This window comes from Anastrepha ludens, chromosome 2, assembly GCF_028408465.1.
Source record: "Anastrepha ludens isolate Willacy chromosome 2, idAnaLude1.1, whole genome shotgun sequence".
In the NCBI taxonomy this organism is placed as follows: Eukaryota; Metazoa; Arthropoda; class Insecta; order Diptera; family Tephritidae; genus Anastrepha; species Anastrepha ludens.
Window position 1 is genome coordinate 16,543,713 of NC_071498.1, and position 18,276 is coordinate 16,561,988.

The following is an 18,276-nucleotide window of genomic DNA, read 5'->3' on the forward strand; positions in this document are numbered from 1 at the left end:
GGAATTGAAACAAGTTTTTTGGAATCAGATCCTTCAACATGGCAAGAAAGCGGAAAACGAATTTGTCTGTAGTTAATGACGCTGCAGAGAGAGCATTGAAATTGATCACAGACTACAACAGATCGCTTACTTACAATGAAGAAGATAAACAGTACTTACTGCAAGTTGTTGAGCACTACAGGCAATTGTATCCGTCTTACACCAAAACATCTCTCATTAAATAGACACTCTAATTCTTTAATTAAAATGTTATTAAATTAAAATAAATTATATAAATAAAGTTAAATTATATATAATATAATATATATTAAGTATATACATATTAAATTAAATTAAATTATATAAATTGGAAACAAAAAAAAATGTTGTAAAAATTGTGATTTTTTGAAATTGTCCATACTTGGGGATCAAATGGGCACGGTTAGGCATCATCGGATCGGGTTAAAAAATTACACCGTTTTTCATTACTCCTAACCTCATGTTTTAAGACCCGAAAATTTATGGATTTCCACAAAAAAAAGTTACGGCCAGTCTAGTGCACACGTTTGGAAAATTTGTGGAGATTTTAAAGTAATTGCTCTTTTGCTTGGGTTACAACTAGGTTATACAAAATTTGTCTGTTTTATTTGCGAATGGAGCAGTAGAGACAAAAAAAATCATTACAAAAGAGAGTGTGTCCCAAACGTGAATCACTTACTCCAGGCCGTAAAAATGTTAAGAATGATCCTTTAGTGAACCCTAATGACATATTTTACCACCGTTGCATATAAAACTCGGCTTGATTAAAAATGTTGTAAAGGCTATGCCCAAAAATGGCAGTGGATTTTTATACTTAAAAGATTCAGCGAAGCAAAAATTAGAGAGGAGTAGGCCCACAAATACGGGAACTGTTAGAAAATAAGCATTTTGAAGAAATATTGAATGATCAAGAAAAACTTGCCTGGAAAAGTTTTGTGAACGTTGTTCAAAATTTTCTAGGAAAATATAAAGCGGAAAATTACAAAGAATTAATAAATGAGCCTTTAATGTCATATAAAGCTTTAGGGTGTAATATGTCTTTAAAAATACATATGCTGGACTCTCATTTGGATTTCTTTCCAGCAAATTTAGGTGCTGTGAGCGATGAACAAGGCGAGAGATTTCGTCAGGACATTTCCTTAATGGAAAAGCGCTACCAAGAGAAATGAAGTCCGGGAATGTTGGCAGATTATTGTTATAAACTTAAAACAGACCCACCAGAAGCTAAATATTAACGAAAATGATCTTTTTTTTTTTGTACATTAATAAAAATTTCGTTAAGTGTAATTAATTTTCCTACTTTTTACAAAAATATATGTTTCGATATCACAAGGATACCTTATGTGCCAATATTTTTTCCTTGACATATTATTGCTTGGTGACCCCAATATATTCAAAATTTGATATGAGTTTTTGTGTGACAAAAAAAGTTTAAAATTTGTTAACCAGTGTAATTGGCGCGTACACCCTTTTTGGGTGTTTGGCCGAGCTCCTCATCCTATTTGTGGCCTGCGTCTTGATGTTGTTCCAAAAATGGAGGGGCCTACAGTTTCAAGCCGACTCCGAATGGCAGATATTTTTCTTATGAAGAGCTTTTTCATGGCAGAAATACATTCAGAAGTTTGCCATTGACTGACCTAGGGCGACCGCTATTAGAAACAACTTTTTCTTGTTTTTGGTGTTTTACCGGGATTCGAAACTACGTTCTCTCTGTGAATTCCGAATGGTAGTTACGCACCAATCCATTCGACTACGGCGACCGCCGCTCGTTTGTTTTCCTCATTCGGGATTTTTTCGTATCAATGAAGGAGAAGAACTTGGCTGCACTTGGTGTGCCCAACTGGCGCCGGTTAGCACGAGAAAGAAACTATTGGCGCGCTTTGTTAAACTCGACCAAAATTGCGTAAGCGGTTATCGCGCCAATTAAGAAGAAGAAGAAATTCACTGTGTACGTTTTATTTGCATGCGATAACACTGATTTAAAGTCTTTATAGTTATCGAATAGTTTATATTTACTTCTTATTGAATTAAATGTGGCACAATGAAAAACTTGGTGTTTATAAGAGTTTACCTCTCCGCACTCACATAGCGCTGTATCGAATCCTGTGTAAGTAACTGCCGTCATAAGTGTGGGCAACCAATATTTTGTTGATAAGTTTCATATCTTTAACATCGATTTTACAATTTTTTGAACCAGGTCTTTGCTGGTTACTTTGTAAAAATTAGTGCACAAAGCGGCCTAACCCTTTTGCATGACAGAAATCCATCGTACCACTCAGAGCAAATGTTAGAGTGCGAATCATTCTCGAAGCTTCTTCGACAGTGCACTCAACTGCGATGATAGTGCCATTTTCTGCTGCTTCGTTCGCAATTTCATTAAGGTTCTAAACTTAACAATGAAATATTCATTTATTGCAAAATATACCAAAATATGCGCTAAGAAATTAGCTCAATTTTGTATTTTATATATATATATTTTTTTTGGTTTTTTGTTTCGGAAAACGCTTACACATTTCATTAGCACGTTGCTAGTTTGCATGAAAAAAATAGGCTGTTATATATTTTGGATTGCCTGGTGTTTACTAATAGTGTATAATATTTAGCATAATTGATTTAAATTCAGACTTACGGTAACAAATATTGTAGTACATCGCATTATCAACTCACCTAAAAGAAAAAAGAAAGAAAACACCGTTAAATTTTATAATACAGCGCGTATTGAAATATTTACATATATATTAAGGCATAAAAAAATGTCAACCCATGCATTTTTTTGAGGAATCATACAACCAATCAAAAATTCCCTTAAAGCAAAACCAAAAACTATACGAGTCTTGCATAACACATACACACATCTACATATGTATGTATGCGCGTCTTCGACATTTCAAGAGTTTGGTAAATTTTATTCCAATTTTCCTCTCTAAAAGTTTTATTTTTTCGATATGGCGTCAGGAAAAAGTGTCTGCTACTTTTACGAGTCAAGCGCTAAACTGGGCCAATGTTATAGTTTAATACACCGGTTAGAGTGCACCTTGCGACTACATGCACACACACACACACACACACACAACACACACACACACACATCTTTACGACTTAATCTCAATTATTAACATTGAAAATCAACTCATTCATAAATTATCTCAGTAAAGCAAGCGCAGCAGTAAAGCCAAAAATGAATTTCACTTTGAGCGATTTCCAATTTTATTCATCTCAAGCCCACATACATACAAACATACACGCATACATATCGGAGGGGTGGGGGGCGAAAATTGGAAACAAACTGTAACGACTTTTCTAACTGTAACCGGCTGTTGGCGCGGCAAAAGGAAGTCAGCTCTGGCAGCCGCTGGCTCAGTTACAAGAAGTTTCACTCTTTAAATTGTCACTTTATTGTCAGTCAATTGCCAATGAACCACCAGCAATAATAACTGGCAACAACCATTTGCGGTAATCATTGAAGAATCAATGAAAACTCAACAGAATTTTCTCCATTCGCATTAGCAAAGCAGTAAAAGTAGCAGGCAACTGCTGCGCCAACAGTAACAGTAACGGTAACGGTAGTTTCAATTGCGAATATTGGCCAATTTTGGTCGCCGTCAACCAGTGCGTGCTGCCAATTTTCAACAAATCACAGGAAAATTGCAACTTCCCCAACGGCAGTAAATGACGCTCTTACTCTGCTGAACAACTGAACACATTCACAGTCTGCTAGTAGTTGCCATTCTACCATTATTGGCCATAAATGGCTTTGTTCACTGATTTCAATGCTGCCTATAAAATACAGAGCGAGTGACTTCGCTTTTTCTTTATTCAAAAAACACAACAAAAAAAATCAATTTTAGTATTTTTCCAAACGAAAGTTCTTGTTTTGCCTGGAATAGAAATGTATGCCTCACCGCATGTTACCCAGCCATCCTGTTAGTCGTCGGCCAAACTGGCGGAAAAGCACACCGTATTTAACCAGTTCACGTAGTTGTTGCACCTCTCGCTTGCTGCTGCATGTAGATGCAACTGTTGTCACTGTGGCAGCCCACTTCGATGTGGCGCATTTAATATAAAAAATAATAATAAATAAAAATTTGCAGATTCACTGAGCTGCTCAATAACTTATCGCAAAAGTGGTCGCCCAAGAAGTAGAAGTTTTGCATGGGCGAGACCCAGCGAGAAATTTGGCATTAATGCCCTTATAAAAATGCATTCTTGTGCGTATTAACGAAGACGTAGCAGCGAAGTGGTATAAATACGTTGTGTGGCACTTAGCTATGCATCACTGCATCTCAAGAATGTGCGCCAAGCCTCTTTGTCAAATGTGCCTCCAAAGTATTTCAATTGTCTTGTGTTTCAACTGAGCTACAAATACATTTAAGTTGGCAGCACTCGCCCATCCGCCGCTTGGGAGTGTCGGCGTGCTGTACAAATTTCGCGCTCGACTGCATTTGTTTCACTGTTCCGCCAAGGCAAATGAGGGAAATTGGCAGCGACAACAATTTGCTGCCCACCTTAAATGGCCAGCAGCATCAAAAGGAAATTGCTGACTTTCTTAGTTGGAAGCTTCTGTGCTTTTTGTTTTTGGTTTTATTGCTTACTCGTATTTTTCTGTTTCTAATGCGCACCAGTACATAAATAACAAGCGCGATGTTTTTTATTTCTTGCTTGCCTGCTTTTGGGTTGGGCGACGCTGACAAGTAGTTTAGATCCGCTGTTCATTTTTGGCGAAGCCAAGAGTTTGCAGCAAAAGAATTAAAATAGCTGTTTATGCCGTGGCTAAGTAGGTTAGTAGTGGATGCAATGCATGCGTATGTGTGATAAGAAGTGAGAGTGTTGGCTACTTGACAGCAAAAATTGCAACAAGTAAGATGGCACTTTATCATAAACATATCTACAAATTGAAATTAGTAATAATGTAAGGCTGTGGACCAGCAATGGCAAGCCTGACGCATGTGATAATGTATTTTCAATGCACACTTCCCTTAAGGCAGATATTTCCTTAAATAGCAGATATTTTTTCTTGTACAACAGCAATTGGGAAGATTTTGATAAAAATCAATCTCCTCTTAACGCATTTTTTACAAACCGGACAGATTAAACATCAATACCTTTTCGAGGATTTCTGTTTTCTGATTTATAATTGGCGCTCCCGCCCTTTTAGTGGTTTGGCCGCGCTCGCCGTTCTATTTGTGATGTGAGTCTTGATATTTTTCCACATATGTAGGGACTTACAGTTTTATTCCGCCTCTGGACGATAAATGATGTATTTTCAACTATCCCAAACCGTGCCATCGTATGCCCCGAATTGTCATGAATGAAAAGTTTTTAAGTCAATTTGGTCTTACAGTGGCCCCTACCGGCTAAAAGGAAGAATAATTTTAAAAGCTCGTATATGAGCAAATATTTTGATATAATTCGAACAGAAATCGTAAAAATATGTGCACTTCAAAAATTGTGCAAATTGTGTCAAATTAACACAAACAACGCTTAAAGGTTAATTCAATATATTTTGCAACCATGCCGAAAAACCATCAACTGGCCGGCGCCTTAGAAACGTTGTGGTTCCTTTAATATTAATAAAAGTGATTTTTTCTAATTCATTATAAGCTAGATATCTTTCTTTTGCTAGTTTGGACTAAGTAGGTAACTGAGCAGTAAAGTGAGCAGTAAAGTCCTCTCTCGACGAACAAAACTAACACTCTACAAGGCTCTCATCATGCTTGTCCTAACGTATGGCGCAGATGCGTGGACGATGGCAACATCCGATGAAGCGACGCTTGGAGTGTTTGAGAGAAAGATTCTGCGCAAGATTTTTGGACCTTTCCACGTTGGCGACGACGAATATCGCAGGCGATGGAACGATGAGCATTTACGACGACGTAGACATAGCGCAGGGAATAAAGATCCAGCGGCTACGATGGCCAGGTCATGTCGTTCGAATGGATACAAACGCTGCGGCTCTGAAAGTATTCGATGCGCTGCCAGCTGGGGGCAGCAAAGGAAGAGGAAACCCTGCGTTGGAAAGATCAGGTCAAGAAGGACATGGCTTCACTTGGTGTGTCCAACTGGCGCGGGTTAGCACGAGAAAGAAACGACTGGCGCGCTTTGTTAAACTCGGCCAAAATCGCGTAAGCCGTTTTATACGATTTGGTATTTTAAAACAGCGTGGAATTATTTTTTCCTCGTGCCATGCAATTTGATAGAAGCAACACTTTCACCTCTCCGTAATTAGCGCATCATCAACAAAACCATCACCACATATGTATGTATGTGTGTGCATTTGTATAAGAGGTGTGGCTATTAAGCAACGAGACTGACTTTGTAAAAATTTGTGTTTTTACATTTCAAACACATTCACTTAATACTAACGCTAGGATGGTACACTTGTCTAGAAGATGCTCGACGAACAATGCAGAATGAGGCGGCGCATGGTGTTGCTCTACTGTTAAATTCAAGTTATTTTCAGCGAAACAAAAACAAAAACATTTGAATATCAATGAAGACTACGACTTCAATGACTTATGTACTGAAGTGAGAAATGCTGTACTCGAAAGAGAAGGCTTTACGTTAAACAGCTGGTGGCCGCTGGCGTGTGGTGCATGCGCTTTTTCTAAGCAGCGTTGGAAAATTTCCGTGTGTAGCAGGAAGAGTTCAAAAAATATAAAATATGCTTCATGTATTGTACAAAACACGTATGCGTTCAAAATATATTTTTGAAGTTTGTTAAAAATGAGTGGCTAAATGTTCAATCCCATGCGGGAAATATGGTATGCTCTTAAATCAAATCTAATGAATGCAAAGCTTAAAGAAAGTATGCATTATGATCTATAAACACCAGCAATTCAACCGATGGTCTAACAGGTTTTCACACAGTAGTTAATCTGATTGTGATGTACAAACAGCAGTTTTAACGCACACTTGAACAAGACTTCCGACAATTGTATTTCCATCCACATACATACATGTGAGCAAACCTCCCTAAAGTATTAAATTGAAACTGTTTCAAATAATAATGATTCGCCCATCTGTCTTTTTCTTCCATAGCTGAGTTATGCCACGTGCGGGAGCAGTTCATTAAAAAGACATGCAACATATAACGCAAATGTTTTCTTAAAGAACGAATTCAGGCAGCCACGCGCACACACACACAACCTATCTGCATTCACACATATTGAGTAGGGGGAAATCACTCAACTGTAGTATTGTGGGGGAATTTTCGTTGGTCTATTTCAGCAGAGAGAATTGCTAAAAAGGCAACGGGACCACCGGCATTTTTATGTTAAGAATGAACTGCATTTCAGTAGGTGTATTATGTGCATGTACATATGTGTATAAAAAAACAGTTGCGTACTTACACAAGCCAATATAAACGTGAAAAAGGGCATTTATATAGTTTGCAAATAATTTGTTGAAAACACATCAAAGTGCTCGTATACGAAGGGGTAAAGTGGAAATACACGGGTTGCTCACAATTTGCATGTATAATACAGGGTGACGCAAAAAACACAGGTTTTGCTGTTATCCCTAAATTTGTGCTGTGGTAAAAAAAAGAGCTACCTATTTTTATTTATTATTTTTTAATTTTATTTCTTATTATTCTTTAATTTTATATGCACCCGCGCCGCCAATGATTTGCAAATTACCAGAGAATTCCCATGGGGAAAACGCGCTTTTCAGTAATAATTTGGTATATAATTATTGAATCTCAGCTTTTATCTTCCCTTCACAAATATATAAAAAATGATTTACAATCTATATATATAAAAAGAAGTTACATTTCCTTGGTAATCTTATAACTCAAGAACGGGCTCACCTATCCAAACCAAATTTTTAGGCTTTGTTTGGACCATTCAGTAGATGGTTTGTGTTTTAAAATTTTAAGAATCGGATACCAGGGTCTCGAGAAATAGGCCAAAACGTGAACCCGGGTAACCCTAGGATGTGTTTGTACAATATGGGTAACAAATGGAAGCTGCTGATGATTCTATAGTATAGAGTATTTTTGATGCCGCTCCGTGACTAGGGTCTCGAGATATTGCCCAAAATGTGGACCCCGATAACTTAAGGATGTGTTCGTACAATATGGGAGCTGTTGATGATTTCTATAGTATAGAGTATTTTTCATACCGTTCCGTGACTAGGGTCTCGAGATATAATCCAAAACGTGGACCCGGGTAACCCTAGGATGTGTTTGTACAATATGGGTAGCAAATGGAAGCTGCTGATGATTCTATAGTATAGAGTATTTTTGATGCCGCTCCGTGACCAGGGTCTCGAGATATCGCCCAAAATGTGGACCCCGATAACTTAAGGATGTGTTCGTACAATATGGGTAGCAAATGGGAGCTGTTGATGATTTCTATAGTATAGAGTATTTTTCATACCGTTCCGTGATTAGGGTCTCGAGATATAATCCAAAACGTGGACCCGGGTAACCCTAGGATGTGTTTGTACAATATGGGTAGCAAATGGAAGCTGCTGATGATTCTATAGTATAGAGTATTTTTGATGCCGCTCCGTGACTAGGGTCTCGAGATATCGCCCAAAATGTGGACCCTGATAACTTAAGGATGTGTTCGTACAATATGGGTAGCAAATGGGAGCTGTTGATTATTTCTATAGTATAGAGTATTTTTCATACCGTTCCGTGACTAGGGTCTCGAGATATAATCCAAAACGTGGCCCCGGGTAATACTAGGATGTGTTTGTACAATATGGGTAGCAAATGGAAGCTGCTGATGATTCTATAGTATAGAGTATTTTTAATGCCCCTCCGTAACTAGGGTCTCGAGATATAGACCAAAACGTGGACCTGAATAACCCTAGGATGTGTTTGAACCACATGAGTATCCATTTCGGCAAAAATGTAAAGCACTTATGGATTTAATTGTGAAATAATATGTATTTGGGGGGGTGCGTTGCCATATGTACTCCATCGAATGGCAGAAAAGGGGATTGCCGCACGCACATATACTAATTTGGCTGGTACATAAAATAACTCCGGATCAAATCGATAGCCCTATATCAGCTGAAATTCCTAACCACACTGCTGATCCTGGGTTATTTCAAGTTGTCGTTATATATTACATTTCCTTGGTAATCTTATAACTCAAGAACCGCCGAACCGATTGACACAAAAATTTTAGAGTTATTTTCTATATTTGAGGAGGTGGTTTGTGTGAAGTTTGATTGAAATCGGTGCAGCCGTTCCTGAGTTATGATATTTTATGTGAGTAATGGTTTCCTCTAATACGAAATGCCTGTATGGGAAAAACAATAACAAATACACAGCCGCTTATGAGCATTTCTGTTGTACTGTTGTGGTTGTAAGTGTATTATGTTAATATTAATTTTGGGCGAAAATATAATAAAAACTGGAGCATTCAAGGAACTGGAAAAACATTTTTAACTTTATTTATTTTAGCATAATTTATTTAGCGTAAAAAATTTAAATGGAAATTAAAGAATCAAAGTTTAATTACAAGTTTTTATCGGCTCTTTCACCTTACCTGTATATAGGTGACCACCACAATCAAATTTTAAAAAAGTACAGAAAAAGCTATTGTGACATCTTTAGAAAGTATGTTGAATGAAAAAAATCAACTAATTCAACTGTTTAAACATTTTACGAGTTCTATAAAGAAAACTTAATATGAAAAATTTCTTGCGATATAAAAAAAACATTTTATGTATGGTGGTGCGAAGCCCACTGGGTGATGATAGTAGTTTATATAAAAAAATATTAGCTATATTTTATTGAGACCGTAAAAGTTCTCTATAAATAAAAAAGCTCTATTAATACAATAGAAAAAAAATGTCTAATACAAAAAATTTTAAAAACATTAAAAAAAATTGACTATTTTTTCATTGAGACCCGAAAAATTCTCTATAAATAAAAAATAAATTCTAATGAAAAAAATTTTAAAAACATTAAAAAAAATTGAGAGTTTTTTATTGAGACCGTATAAATTCTATATAAATAAAAAACTTTATAAATAGAAAAAAATGTCTAATAGAAAAAATTGAAAACATTAAAAAAAAATATTCCGCTCGTTATTTTAATTTTTTCTTACCATTTATCGTTCACTTGTGGAGAGAAATTTAGTCAAAAAAAAACTAGGGTCTGTCAGACTCACGCACGGTAGAAGGGAAACTTCTAAGTTGGTTGTTCCATGCATGGGAGCCCAACAGAAAGAACGCGATAAACCAATTTACCGGGGCTGTGTATTAATTACGAGTTTAGTGAATTTTCTATTCAAACCCACACGTTAACGAGGTTATGTATTCAAAATCCCTCATTCGTGATGTATTTCATCGTACATTTATGTGATATATTTTTTGATATATTTATTTGATATATTTACTTAATATATATTTACCTTGGATTGCCATGTATTTCATCAGCAAACTAAAAACTATTAAGAATATCGCTTCGTTCAGTGCGAATCACAGGTCAACGCAATATCCTAACCTCGCTTCACACTTACTGAACGGCTGATGCACGGCGTGGGTAGTTTGCTATAGAGCAGTGCTGTCCATCCCATACATCAATTGATGACACGTATTCTTACTCTCCATCGTTCAGTCGTTAGCAAACCAGCAACGAATAAACAACACGTTCGTCCGCGACGCTTAATGTATGCAATACAATGCCCTGTGAGAACTTTTTTATGCTAGAAAGTGCCTTTGGCGACTTGCAATGCCTTTTATGTTACAAGTCGTTCAAAGGAAGCTATAGATGTAATATCAAAAGGCATTTCGATTAATCCCACAAAATTGTTCTACTCCAATCCAATATTTATTTATTTTGGTTTAAATTTCCCACTGGGCTGCTCCCATTCTCTCGTTCTCACTTATACACTCACATTTTTCATTTTGGACAGCACTGCTATAGAGCAAACGGGAGAGAAAGAAAGGCATTCGAGAGAGAAGGGGAGAGACGGCGTGTCTCGGTGGCTCCCTCACATCGTTCAGCGCTTGCGATGCGAGAGAGCGACAGAGAGAGCGAATAGGCGAGAGTGGGAAGGAGCAGCTGCTCCTTGGCCCCGCCCATTTGACGGATTTCGGTAACGCTCCGAACTTACCGTTTCACTCGCCTATTTTCAATCTGCCTTGGGGCCCCTGACGCGCCTAAAGAAGTTTCACTTCAACAATATCAATCTGCAAACATTTATACCAGATTTAAGGGGTTACATACGTCCAGGGGTTTTACAGATATTCTTCTTTATAGTTTTAGGCGTATTTCTATGGAAGTCGATTGTAAAAATTCCCCATAGCTACAAAGTTATGGTAGGAAATGTAACTGTCCCATGAGAGTTTGAGTTTAAACTCGTTTTTCTCGAAACTACTTTTCCGGCATGGTCTTCATTATAACTAATGCAGTTTTTAATATTTTTTGATGCGTTTTCTTTTCAATATTCGGAAGTTTTTTGTCTATAGTCTGTCGAGCCGAATTTTTGATATTTTTACTAAAAAAATTTTATAAACATAATTAAAGTGTGTCATTTATGACATAAAACGCGTACTTTTTTTCAAATGCCATAAATTGCAAAACTTATTCACATATACAACAACAACTACAACTTTACTTTACAAGCATTTTTTTACTTTTTACAGATCCATCAACGTTTCAAGGAGAAATGCTGCAGACCGTGGAGCAACTTTTTTTCCATTGTACTTTGGGTCACGTGATTTTTTATATACTAATTTTTGTAAAAAAAAAATTAAAATACAATTTTTTATAAAGTTACATAATCAATGTATGTATACAATTTTTTTATATTTATTTCTATTGTTACCCCTTCTAAAAACAGTTTCCCTTTTAGCGCATTCTTGGCGCTGCTGGACGTATGTAACCACTTAAATTGTCTCATTTTTCTTTGAAAGCATATTTGTGATGAGTTCCAGATTTGGCCCAGCTGAGCATATGCGTCAGTTTTTTTTTTGTTCTAGCCAGCATATCCTTCCCCGCCTATTCTCGGCAGATATTGCACGGCCTAGGTAGGTAAAATCTTCGACTTGTTTAATTTCTTTGACATGAAGCATAAAATTGTTGTCATTTGTGGTATTAATTTTTATTGATGCCGTTTTGTAGATGTTGACTTTAAGGCCAAATTTATGAGGTGGTATCAAGAAAAAAATTTTTTTTTTTTTGGACCATCCTAATGCATCTGCATTGCGAATGCGAACCGCTGCAATTGCCACTGACACGCCTTCAGCGGAAATTGGCACGCGTCTCAGCTACAGCAACCGCAATTCAAAAATAAAAACGAAAAAAAAACCTACAATGGTTTAATAATAACTTTGCGACAGTCGGCAACGCATCAACGACAAGACAGGAAAAAGGGGAAAACAGCTGTTGCTTTTAATTTGTCGCTAACACTTTTGACTGGACTGAATTGCGCAAAAGCAGACTCAGATGTTAAAGTGCAGGCCCACTCACTCATTTCTGTTTTGGTGCTGAATTTTTGTTTTTCGCTGGTTTTTCCTTAACACAAAGTTCGTGCAATCAGCCGTGCCATTCTGGCGTTTGCTTTATTTTAATTTCTTCGCTCACTTTGCTACCATTTAAATGAAATTTGCTAATTTTACGAGCACCGGATGTTATTGCAATGTTTTGTTATAAAGGCGTTGCTGCATACTTACACACGAACACATATACAGGCGCACGTAATATTAGCCGGTAGCCGGTGCTAATGGCGACGTGTCGTAGCTGGGTAGCCGAGGGCATATTTGCTTACCATGAAATCAACAAATTTTGTGAGTTATTTTATTAGCCATTAATCTGAGCCAACTATTGTAGTGACCAGGCCAGGACCACTCAGCCGCACAATCATACAACTATCGAATTTCACACGCTATTACTTTTTATTGTACAAAGTAATTGCATACTCACAGACATATACATAGGCACGTATGTATGTAAGTGCATTTGCTCGTATGATGCATGCATGAGTTAAATAATTTTTATGATGTTGCATAATTCAACACAATATGTATGTATGTAGACGTCGCCTACACTCTGCACTTCCTTACTGCTTATGAAAAGTATACTACTTCCTACTTTTTGGAGATTCAATTTCCAGCAGTAAAATGAGGAATAAATGACTTAGGAAATCGGTAATTGATATGAAAATGATCTCATTAGCGCAGGTTGAGAGTGTTATTTACGTAATTTAACTTAACTCAGTTTATGTAACTTAATTTAGCTTAATTCACGTAACTTAACTTAACTCACTTTACGTAACTTAACTTAACTTAATGTACTTAACTTAACTTAATTTACGTAACTTAACTTAACTTAATTTAAGTAAGTTAACTAAACTTAATTTACGTAACTTAACTCAACTTAATTTAAGTAAGTTAACTAAACTTAATTTACTTTACTTAACTTCATAGACATAACTTAACTTAACTAATGTACTCAACTTAATTTACTTTACTTTACTTAATTGACATAACTTAACTTAACTTAACTTGACTTAATTTACGTCATTTAACTGCACTTAATTTTTTAAGTAGCTTGTTATAAGTAAAACTGTTTTAGTGTTTAGTTAAAACTTAACCTAAGAAACTTAACAAGGTGTAGATTTTATTATTAACTTAAATCTTGGAATCGGTTATTGATAACGATGATCGCATTAGTGCAGGTTGAGAGCGTAATTTACGTAATTGAACTTAAATCAGTTTACGTTTTAACTTAACACATTAACTTAACTGTAGTTAACTTAAATTAACTTAGTTTTCGTAACTTAACTTAACTTAACTTAACTTAACCTAATTTACGTAACTTAACTTGACTTAATTTACGTAATTTAACTGAACTTAATACTTTAACCAGCCAGCTATAAGTAAAACTGTGTTAGTGGTTAGTTAAAACCTAACCTAAGAAACTTAACGAAGTGTAGATTTTATTATTAACTTAAATTTCGGAATTGGTTATTGATACGAAAATGGTCGCATTAAGAGCGTAACTTACCTTAATTAACGTAACTTAACTTAACTTAATATTTTACCCTACCTATTATAAGAAAAACTGTGTTAATGGTTAGTTATAACTTAACTTAACTGAAGAAATTTAAGAAACTATACGGCGGTCGCCGTAGCCGAATGGGTTGGTGCGGGATTATCATTCGGAATTCACAGAGAGAACGTTGGTTCGAGTCTTGGTGAAAGCAAAATTAATAAAAACATTTTTCTAATAGCGGTCGCCCCTCGGCAGGCAATGGCAAACCTCCGAGTGTATTTCTGCCATGAAAAAGGTCCTCATAAAAATATCTGCCGTTCGGAGTCGGCTTGAAACTGTAGGTCCCTCCATTTGTGGAACAACATCAACAAGCACACCACAAATAGGAGGAGGAGCTCGGCCAAGCACCTAACAGAAGTCTACGCGCCAGTTATTTATTTTTTTTTTATAGACTTATTTTATTACAATACTAATTTAAATTTCGATGTTACGTAAAGCAGAGCAGTGAGGGAACCGGTCTTGCCATATCCCCGAGTTCACAATTCTTAAAAATAAATACGTGTCGAAAGTATTTTTCTTTGTTTTGTCGGGGCAACTAGCAAGTACAGCACTCAGAAAATATTAAGTTCATTGTACTGCACTCGGATTCCTTTTTAATTTTCTTTAAATCTACCTGACCTTCGAAGAAGTCTGTGTAGATCTTGTGGTGGCAAGGAGCTTTTTTACACATCAGTGCCAAAGACCTCAAGCCTGATTCAAGCGAAGGCGGGACAGACGCACTAGAAAATATTTCGTAGACTCCAAGCGAATATAATAAAAAAATGAATTTTTGGTTTTTGCAATAAAAAAGAGCACTTCCTTCACTTTTTCGTGGGATTTTGATAATGTAATTTGTAATTTCTTTTCAATTCAACCACTTCTTTACAATTTAATTTTTTTTTCGTAGTACACAGCAAAATCTATACGTCATCATTACTCTGCTTCGATAATTAAGCGACAGTTTTCAAATGAAAAGGTGATATCTAAATTTTATTTGTTGAACGCATTAAGCCATCCCCTTGCATTAAACGCAGCATTTTCAACCATTTTAAGCAAATTATAGCGGAAGTCCTTGCATTTATGCACAATCATCCCAAAGAATGGCATTAAGAATTTGATTGAGGAAGAAGTTGGTATGCATGGCACTCAGAAGGCTCATTCACGAATTTGCTACACTACCAACCTCTCAAAACTCAACATTTTCAAATATTCTATGCGCATATACAAACTTCTGCTGGCACTCACTCGAAATGATATCATATGCCACGCACGCATTCGAACCTCTATTGCAGGCAGAGAAATCGACCATTAAAACAAACACATAAATCTTGAACAAAAAATGCTTGCGTAACGTATTCTGGGCACCCAATGAATGTTGGATGAATGTTACGTATAACTGTAAATAATAGTTAAGAATACATAATAATATAAAAGGAAATATTTGAAAGCCTAAGAACCGAAATAGAATTGTAGTGGAAACAAATTTAAATTCAGCTAACAACAAAACACTCAACGATTTTATCTGGAGCATGCATCGAGTATTAAAAACGCGAAAAACAGGCATGAAGAACAAAAGAAGTACTGGTCTCTTAACACTCACTCGAACACAAAAAAAGTCGGAGCACATGCTTCACATCAAACTTCAGTAACCGGCCACTTGATTAATTTTATACATCCACAGGTACGCATATGTATGCATAGGTGTGTGCTATGTAATTGCTGTGGAGCTGCGAGCATGCGCAGCACACTTGTACGCTGCTGGTAGATCAATTGGAGCTGATAATTTGGTGTTGTTGGGCACATAAAACGAAGAAGAGAAAAAAAAACAATGCCCACGCATACAGTTGATTTTATAAATGTCTGGCCAGCGCTGTTTGTTATGTCAATTTATGTGCTACCATGTACTTATGCTTATTGCTATCACTTTTGCCTTAGGTTTGCTTTGCTATTACCTCTTTTTTGCTGCTCCTTAATTTCTATGCTTTCTTCTGAATGACACTTTGCTTACACTACTCAATTAGAAATTCTGAGCACAGTCGTGAAAACTTATTACAACAATAACACATTAGCCATTGTTGTTGATTATTAACCATGATTTTAACAGGCTTTGAACCAACTGCGGTTATGGTATGAGTATTTATTCAAATAACTTCACTTTGTACATAAACTTTTATTCTATAAACCAGCTTACAAAAATACCCTGCAGAAAAGTTCACTGACTCTGAGGTAGTGAGTTGTGATCTGATATTAATTCGTACCCTTGTTTATGCGTTGCTATCCCGTGGGACATTTGCTACCCTTATTTATTTTTGACGGCTTGGAACGAAAGCGCTTTCTATGCATCTTAGAGCTTTATTCACTAGTTCCAATTCAGCACAGTAGCCAGTTTTGAATAAATCAGCGTAACATAAAAACTACCCATTACGATCAGATCGAGGAAACGCCACGGGGACGCACACTTCACGGCGTCCAATTGTAGAAGCCATTCATTACGAAAGTAAAAGCACAATTGAAGCCTTGAAGCCGTTGAAGTGCCAGTCTGGCACTCCTCAAGTAGCACTAAAGCTCCGTTTTGATACCATTATGAGACCTCCAACAGGCAGATATCTACAGCCAGCCAGCGCTGTTGATAAAATTGAGAAAATTGGAGGGATTTAGGTTGGCGCACTGCCCCAGGCTGTCAAAGAAGTTAGCGCGCAGTGACATTAGTCGTCTAGCTGCCAAACCCGGACATTTACAGATAGTACATAAGTACCCTCCAAGCATTTTAATCGAATTTAATTTAACATGGAACTTTTTTTTACACAGTTTAGTGCCCAACGATACTCCCATTAGGTTAGGTTAGGTAAAGTGGCTGTGTTACGACGCACCAAGATCGAATAGAGGCCCCTGTGATACCACCGGAACTATCTCATGCTTACTTCCCTTCTTACTTCTTTAAGCCATCCTGGGGACTTCATAAATTTAGCTAATATTAGTCCAGCCTTTAATCGCCAAAACTGGAACTTGGATTACGCGGCAATGATCAGGTAAGCGGAAAATTATGCTCATGCCTATAGTATCCGAATAGACACAACCTCCCACTTGATCGTTGAGTTTAGAACCGTCGGTATATACAATTTACTGACTCCATTTTCATAAAATATTCAACCAGTTTTCCAATTATCTCTAGATGGAAATTTTGATCGTATAAGACCTGTCAAGGTGAAAGTCTGTGGAGCCGTAAAACTCAGTGGTAACCAAAATGCAGGGAAACAACCTGAGAATACGCGAATGCACCTTTTTTTCGTTTTAAACCTCGATGATTCGCTCAATTTCAGAGCCACTTTAACACTCACATTTCTACAGTCCCATTTATCAACACAGACCCATACCGCGTAATTAAAAAGCCTGAGAACTGGAATTTTTTAAGACTATAAGACTCCACAATTGCTTTTGCTCGACAGTACCTCCACCTCAAGTCCACGCCTTTTTGATCCCGTTTTCTTAAAACGGTTTAAATATTATTGTACATCATTTCAATTCACGCTTTGGATGTTTTTAGGGGCACCCAAGTTACAGACTGTACAGGCGGTAGGGAGTACATTCTCAAAAGGGTTTCGAATTTAGGTTAAGAAGACTTCCTCTTGCACGAAAAATTAAGCAAATAGCGTAGGCAGAAAAATCGTCACAGAAATATTTAACTTCTTAAAGTAGTAAGTTAGTCTACAAATCGTGTGATTCTGATTTAACAGCAGAGCCCAGAAAATCCGAAAGTTATTTATTCTTAAGATTGTCTAAAAACAAAAGTATAAACACAGACAAGAACTCAGAAGTAAAAGCGTTAAGAGGCTCCATATCTAACATTAGCGGAATATTCTTCCACTTTCTTCCGCCAAGACATGCAGTCTTCTCTGAAAAAATGTGCGAAAGCCTGTGACTTGGCAGAATAAAACACTGCAAAACAAAGTACATTTTTGCTCGGAATGTACGCAGATATTGCGGAAGTCAATCTGTTTCGAAGTGAATCATATAATTCAGAGTATTTGGCGGCAAATAAATTAATTTTTAATAAAGAAACGTAGAAACACTTACAATGTATCACAGCACCGGCATGAATCACAATTTGTGAATATTATATGAGAACAGACCTTGCCAAATTACGCAGTGCAACTCTATAGTCCGACCAGTTCTTTGTTAAAGAAACCTTGGACAATAAGTGAAAAATACAAAAAAAATCTTCAAATATTCAAGGAAAAATGTTTAAGGCGTATCTTCGG

The 18,276-nt window shown here is 36.7% G+C and overlaps 1 protein-coding gene across 2 annotated transcripts in view; it reads right to left on the reverse strand.

Annotated features, from left to right (window-relative positions):
* Positions 1 to 18,276, reverse strand: part of LOC128863565 (putative leucine-rich repeat-containing protein DDB_G0290503) — a 196,412-nt gene that overhangs the window by 110,935 nt on the left and 67,201 nt on the right. For both annotated transcript variants that reach the window (XM_054102798.1, XM_054102790.1), the window contains exon 2: positions 2,648 to 2,685. In XM_054102798.1, coding sequence (XP_053958773.1) covers positions 2,648 to 2,674 — 27 coding nt within the window. In that variant the 5' untranslated portion in view covers positions 2,675 to 2,685. The remainder of the gene's footprint in view (positions 1 to 2,647; positions 2,686 to 18,276) is intronic.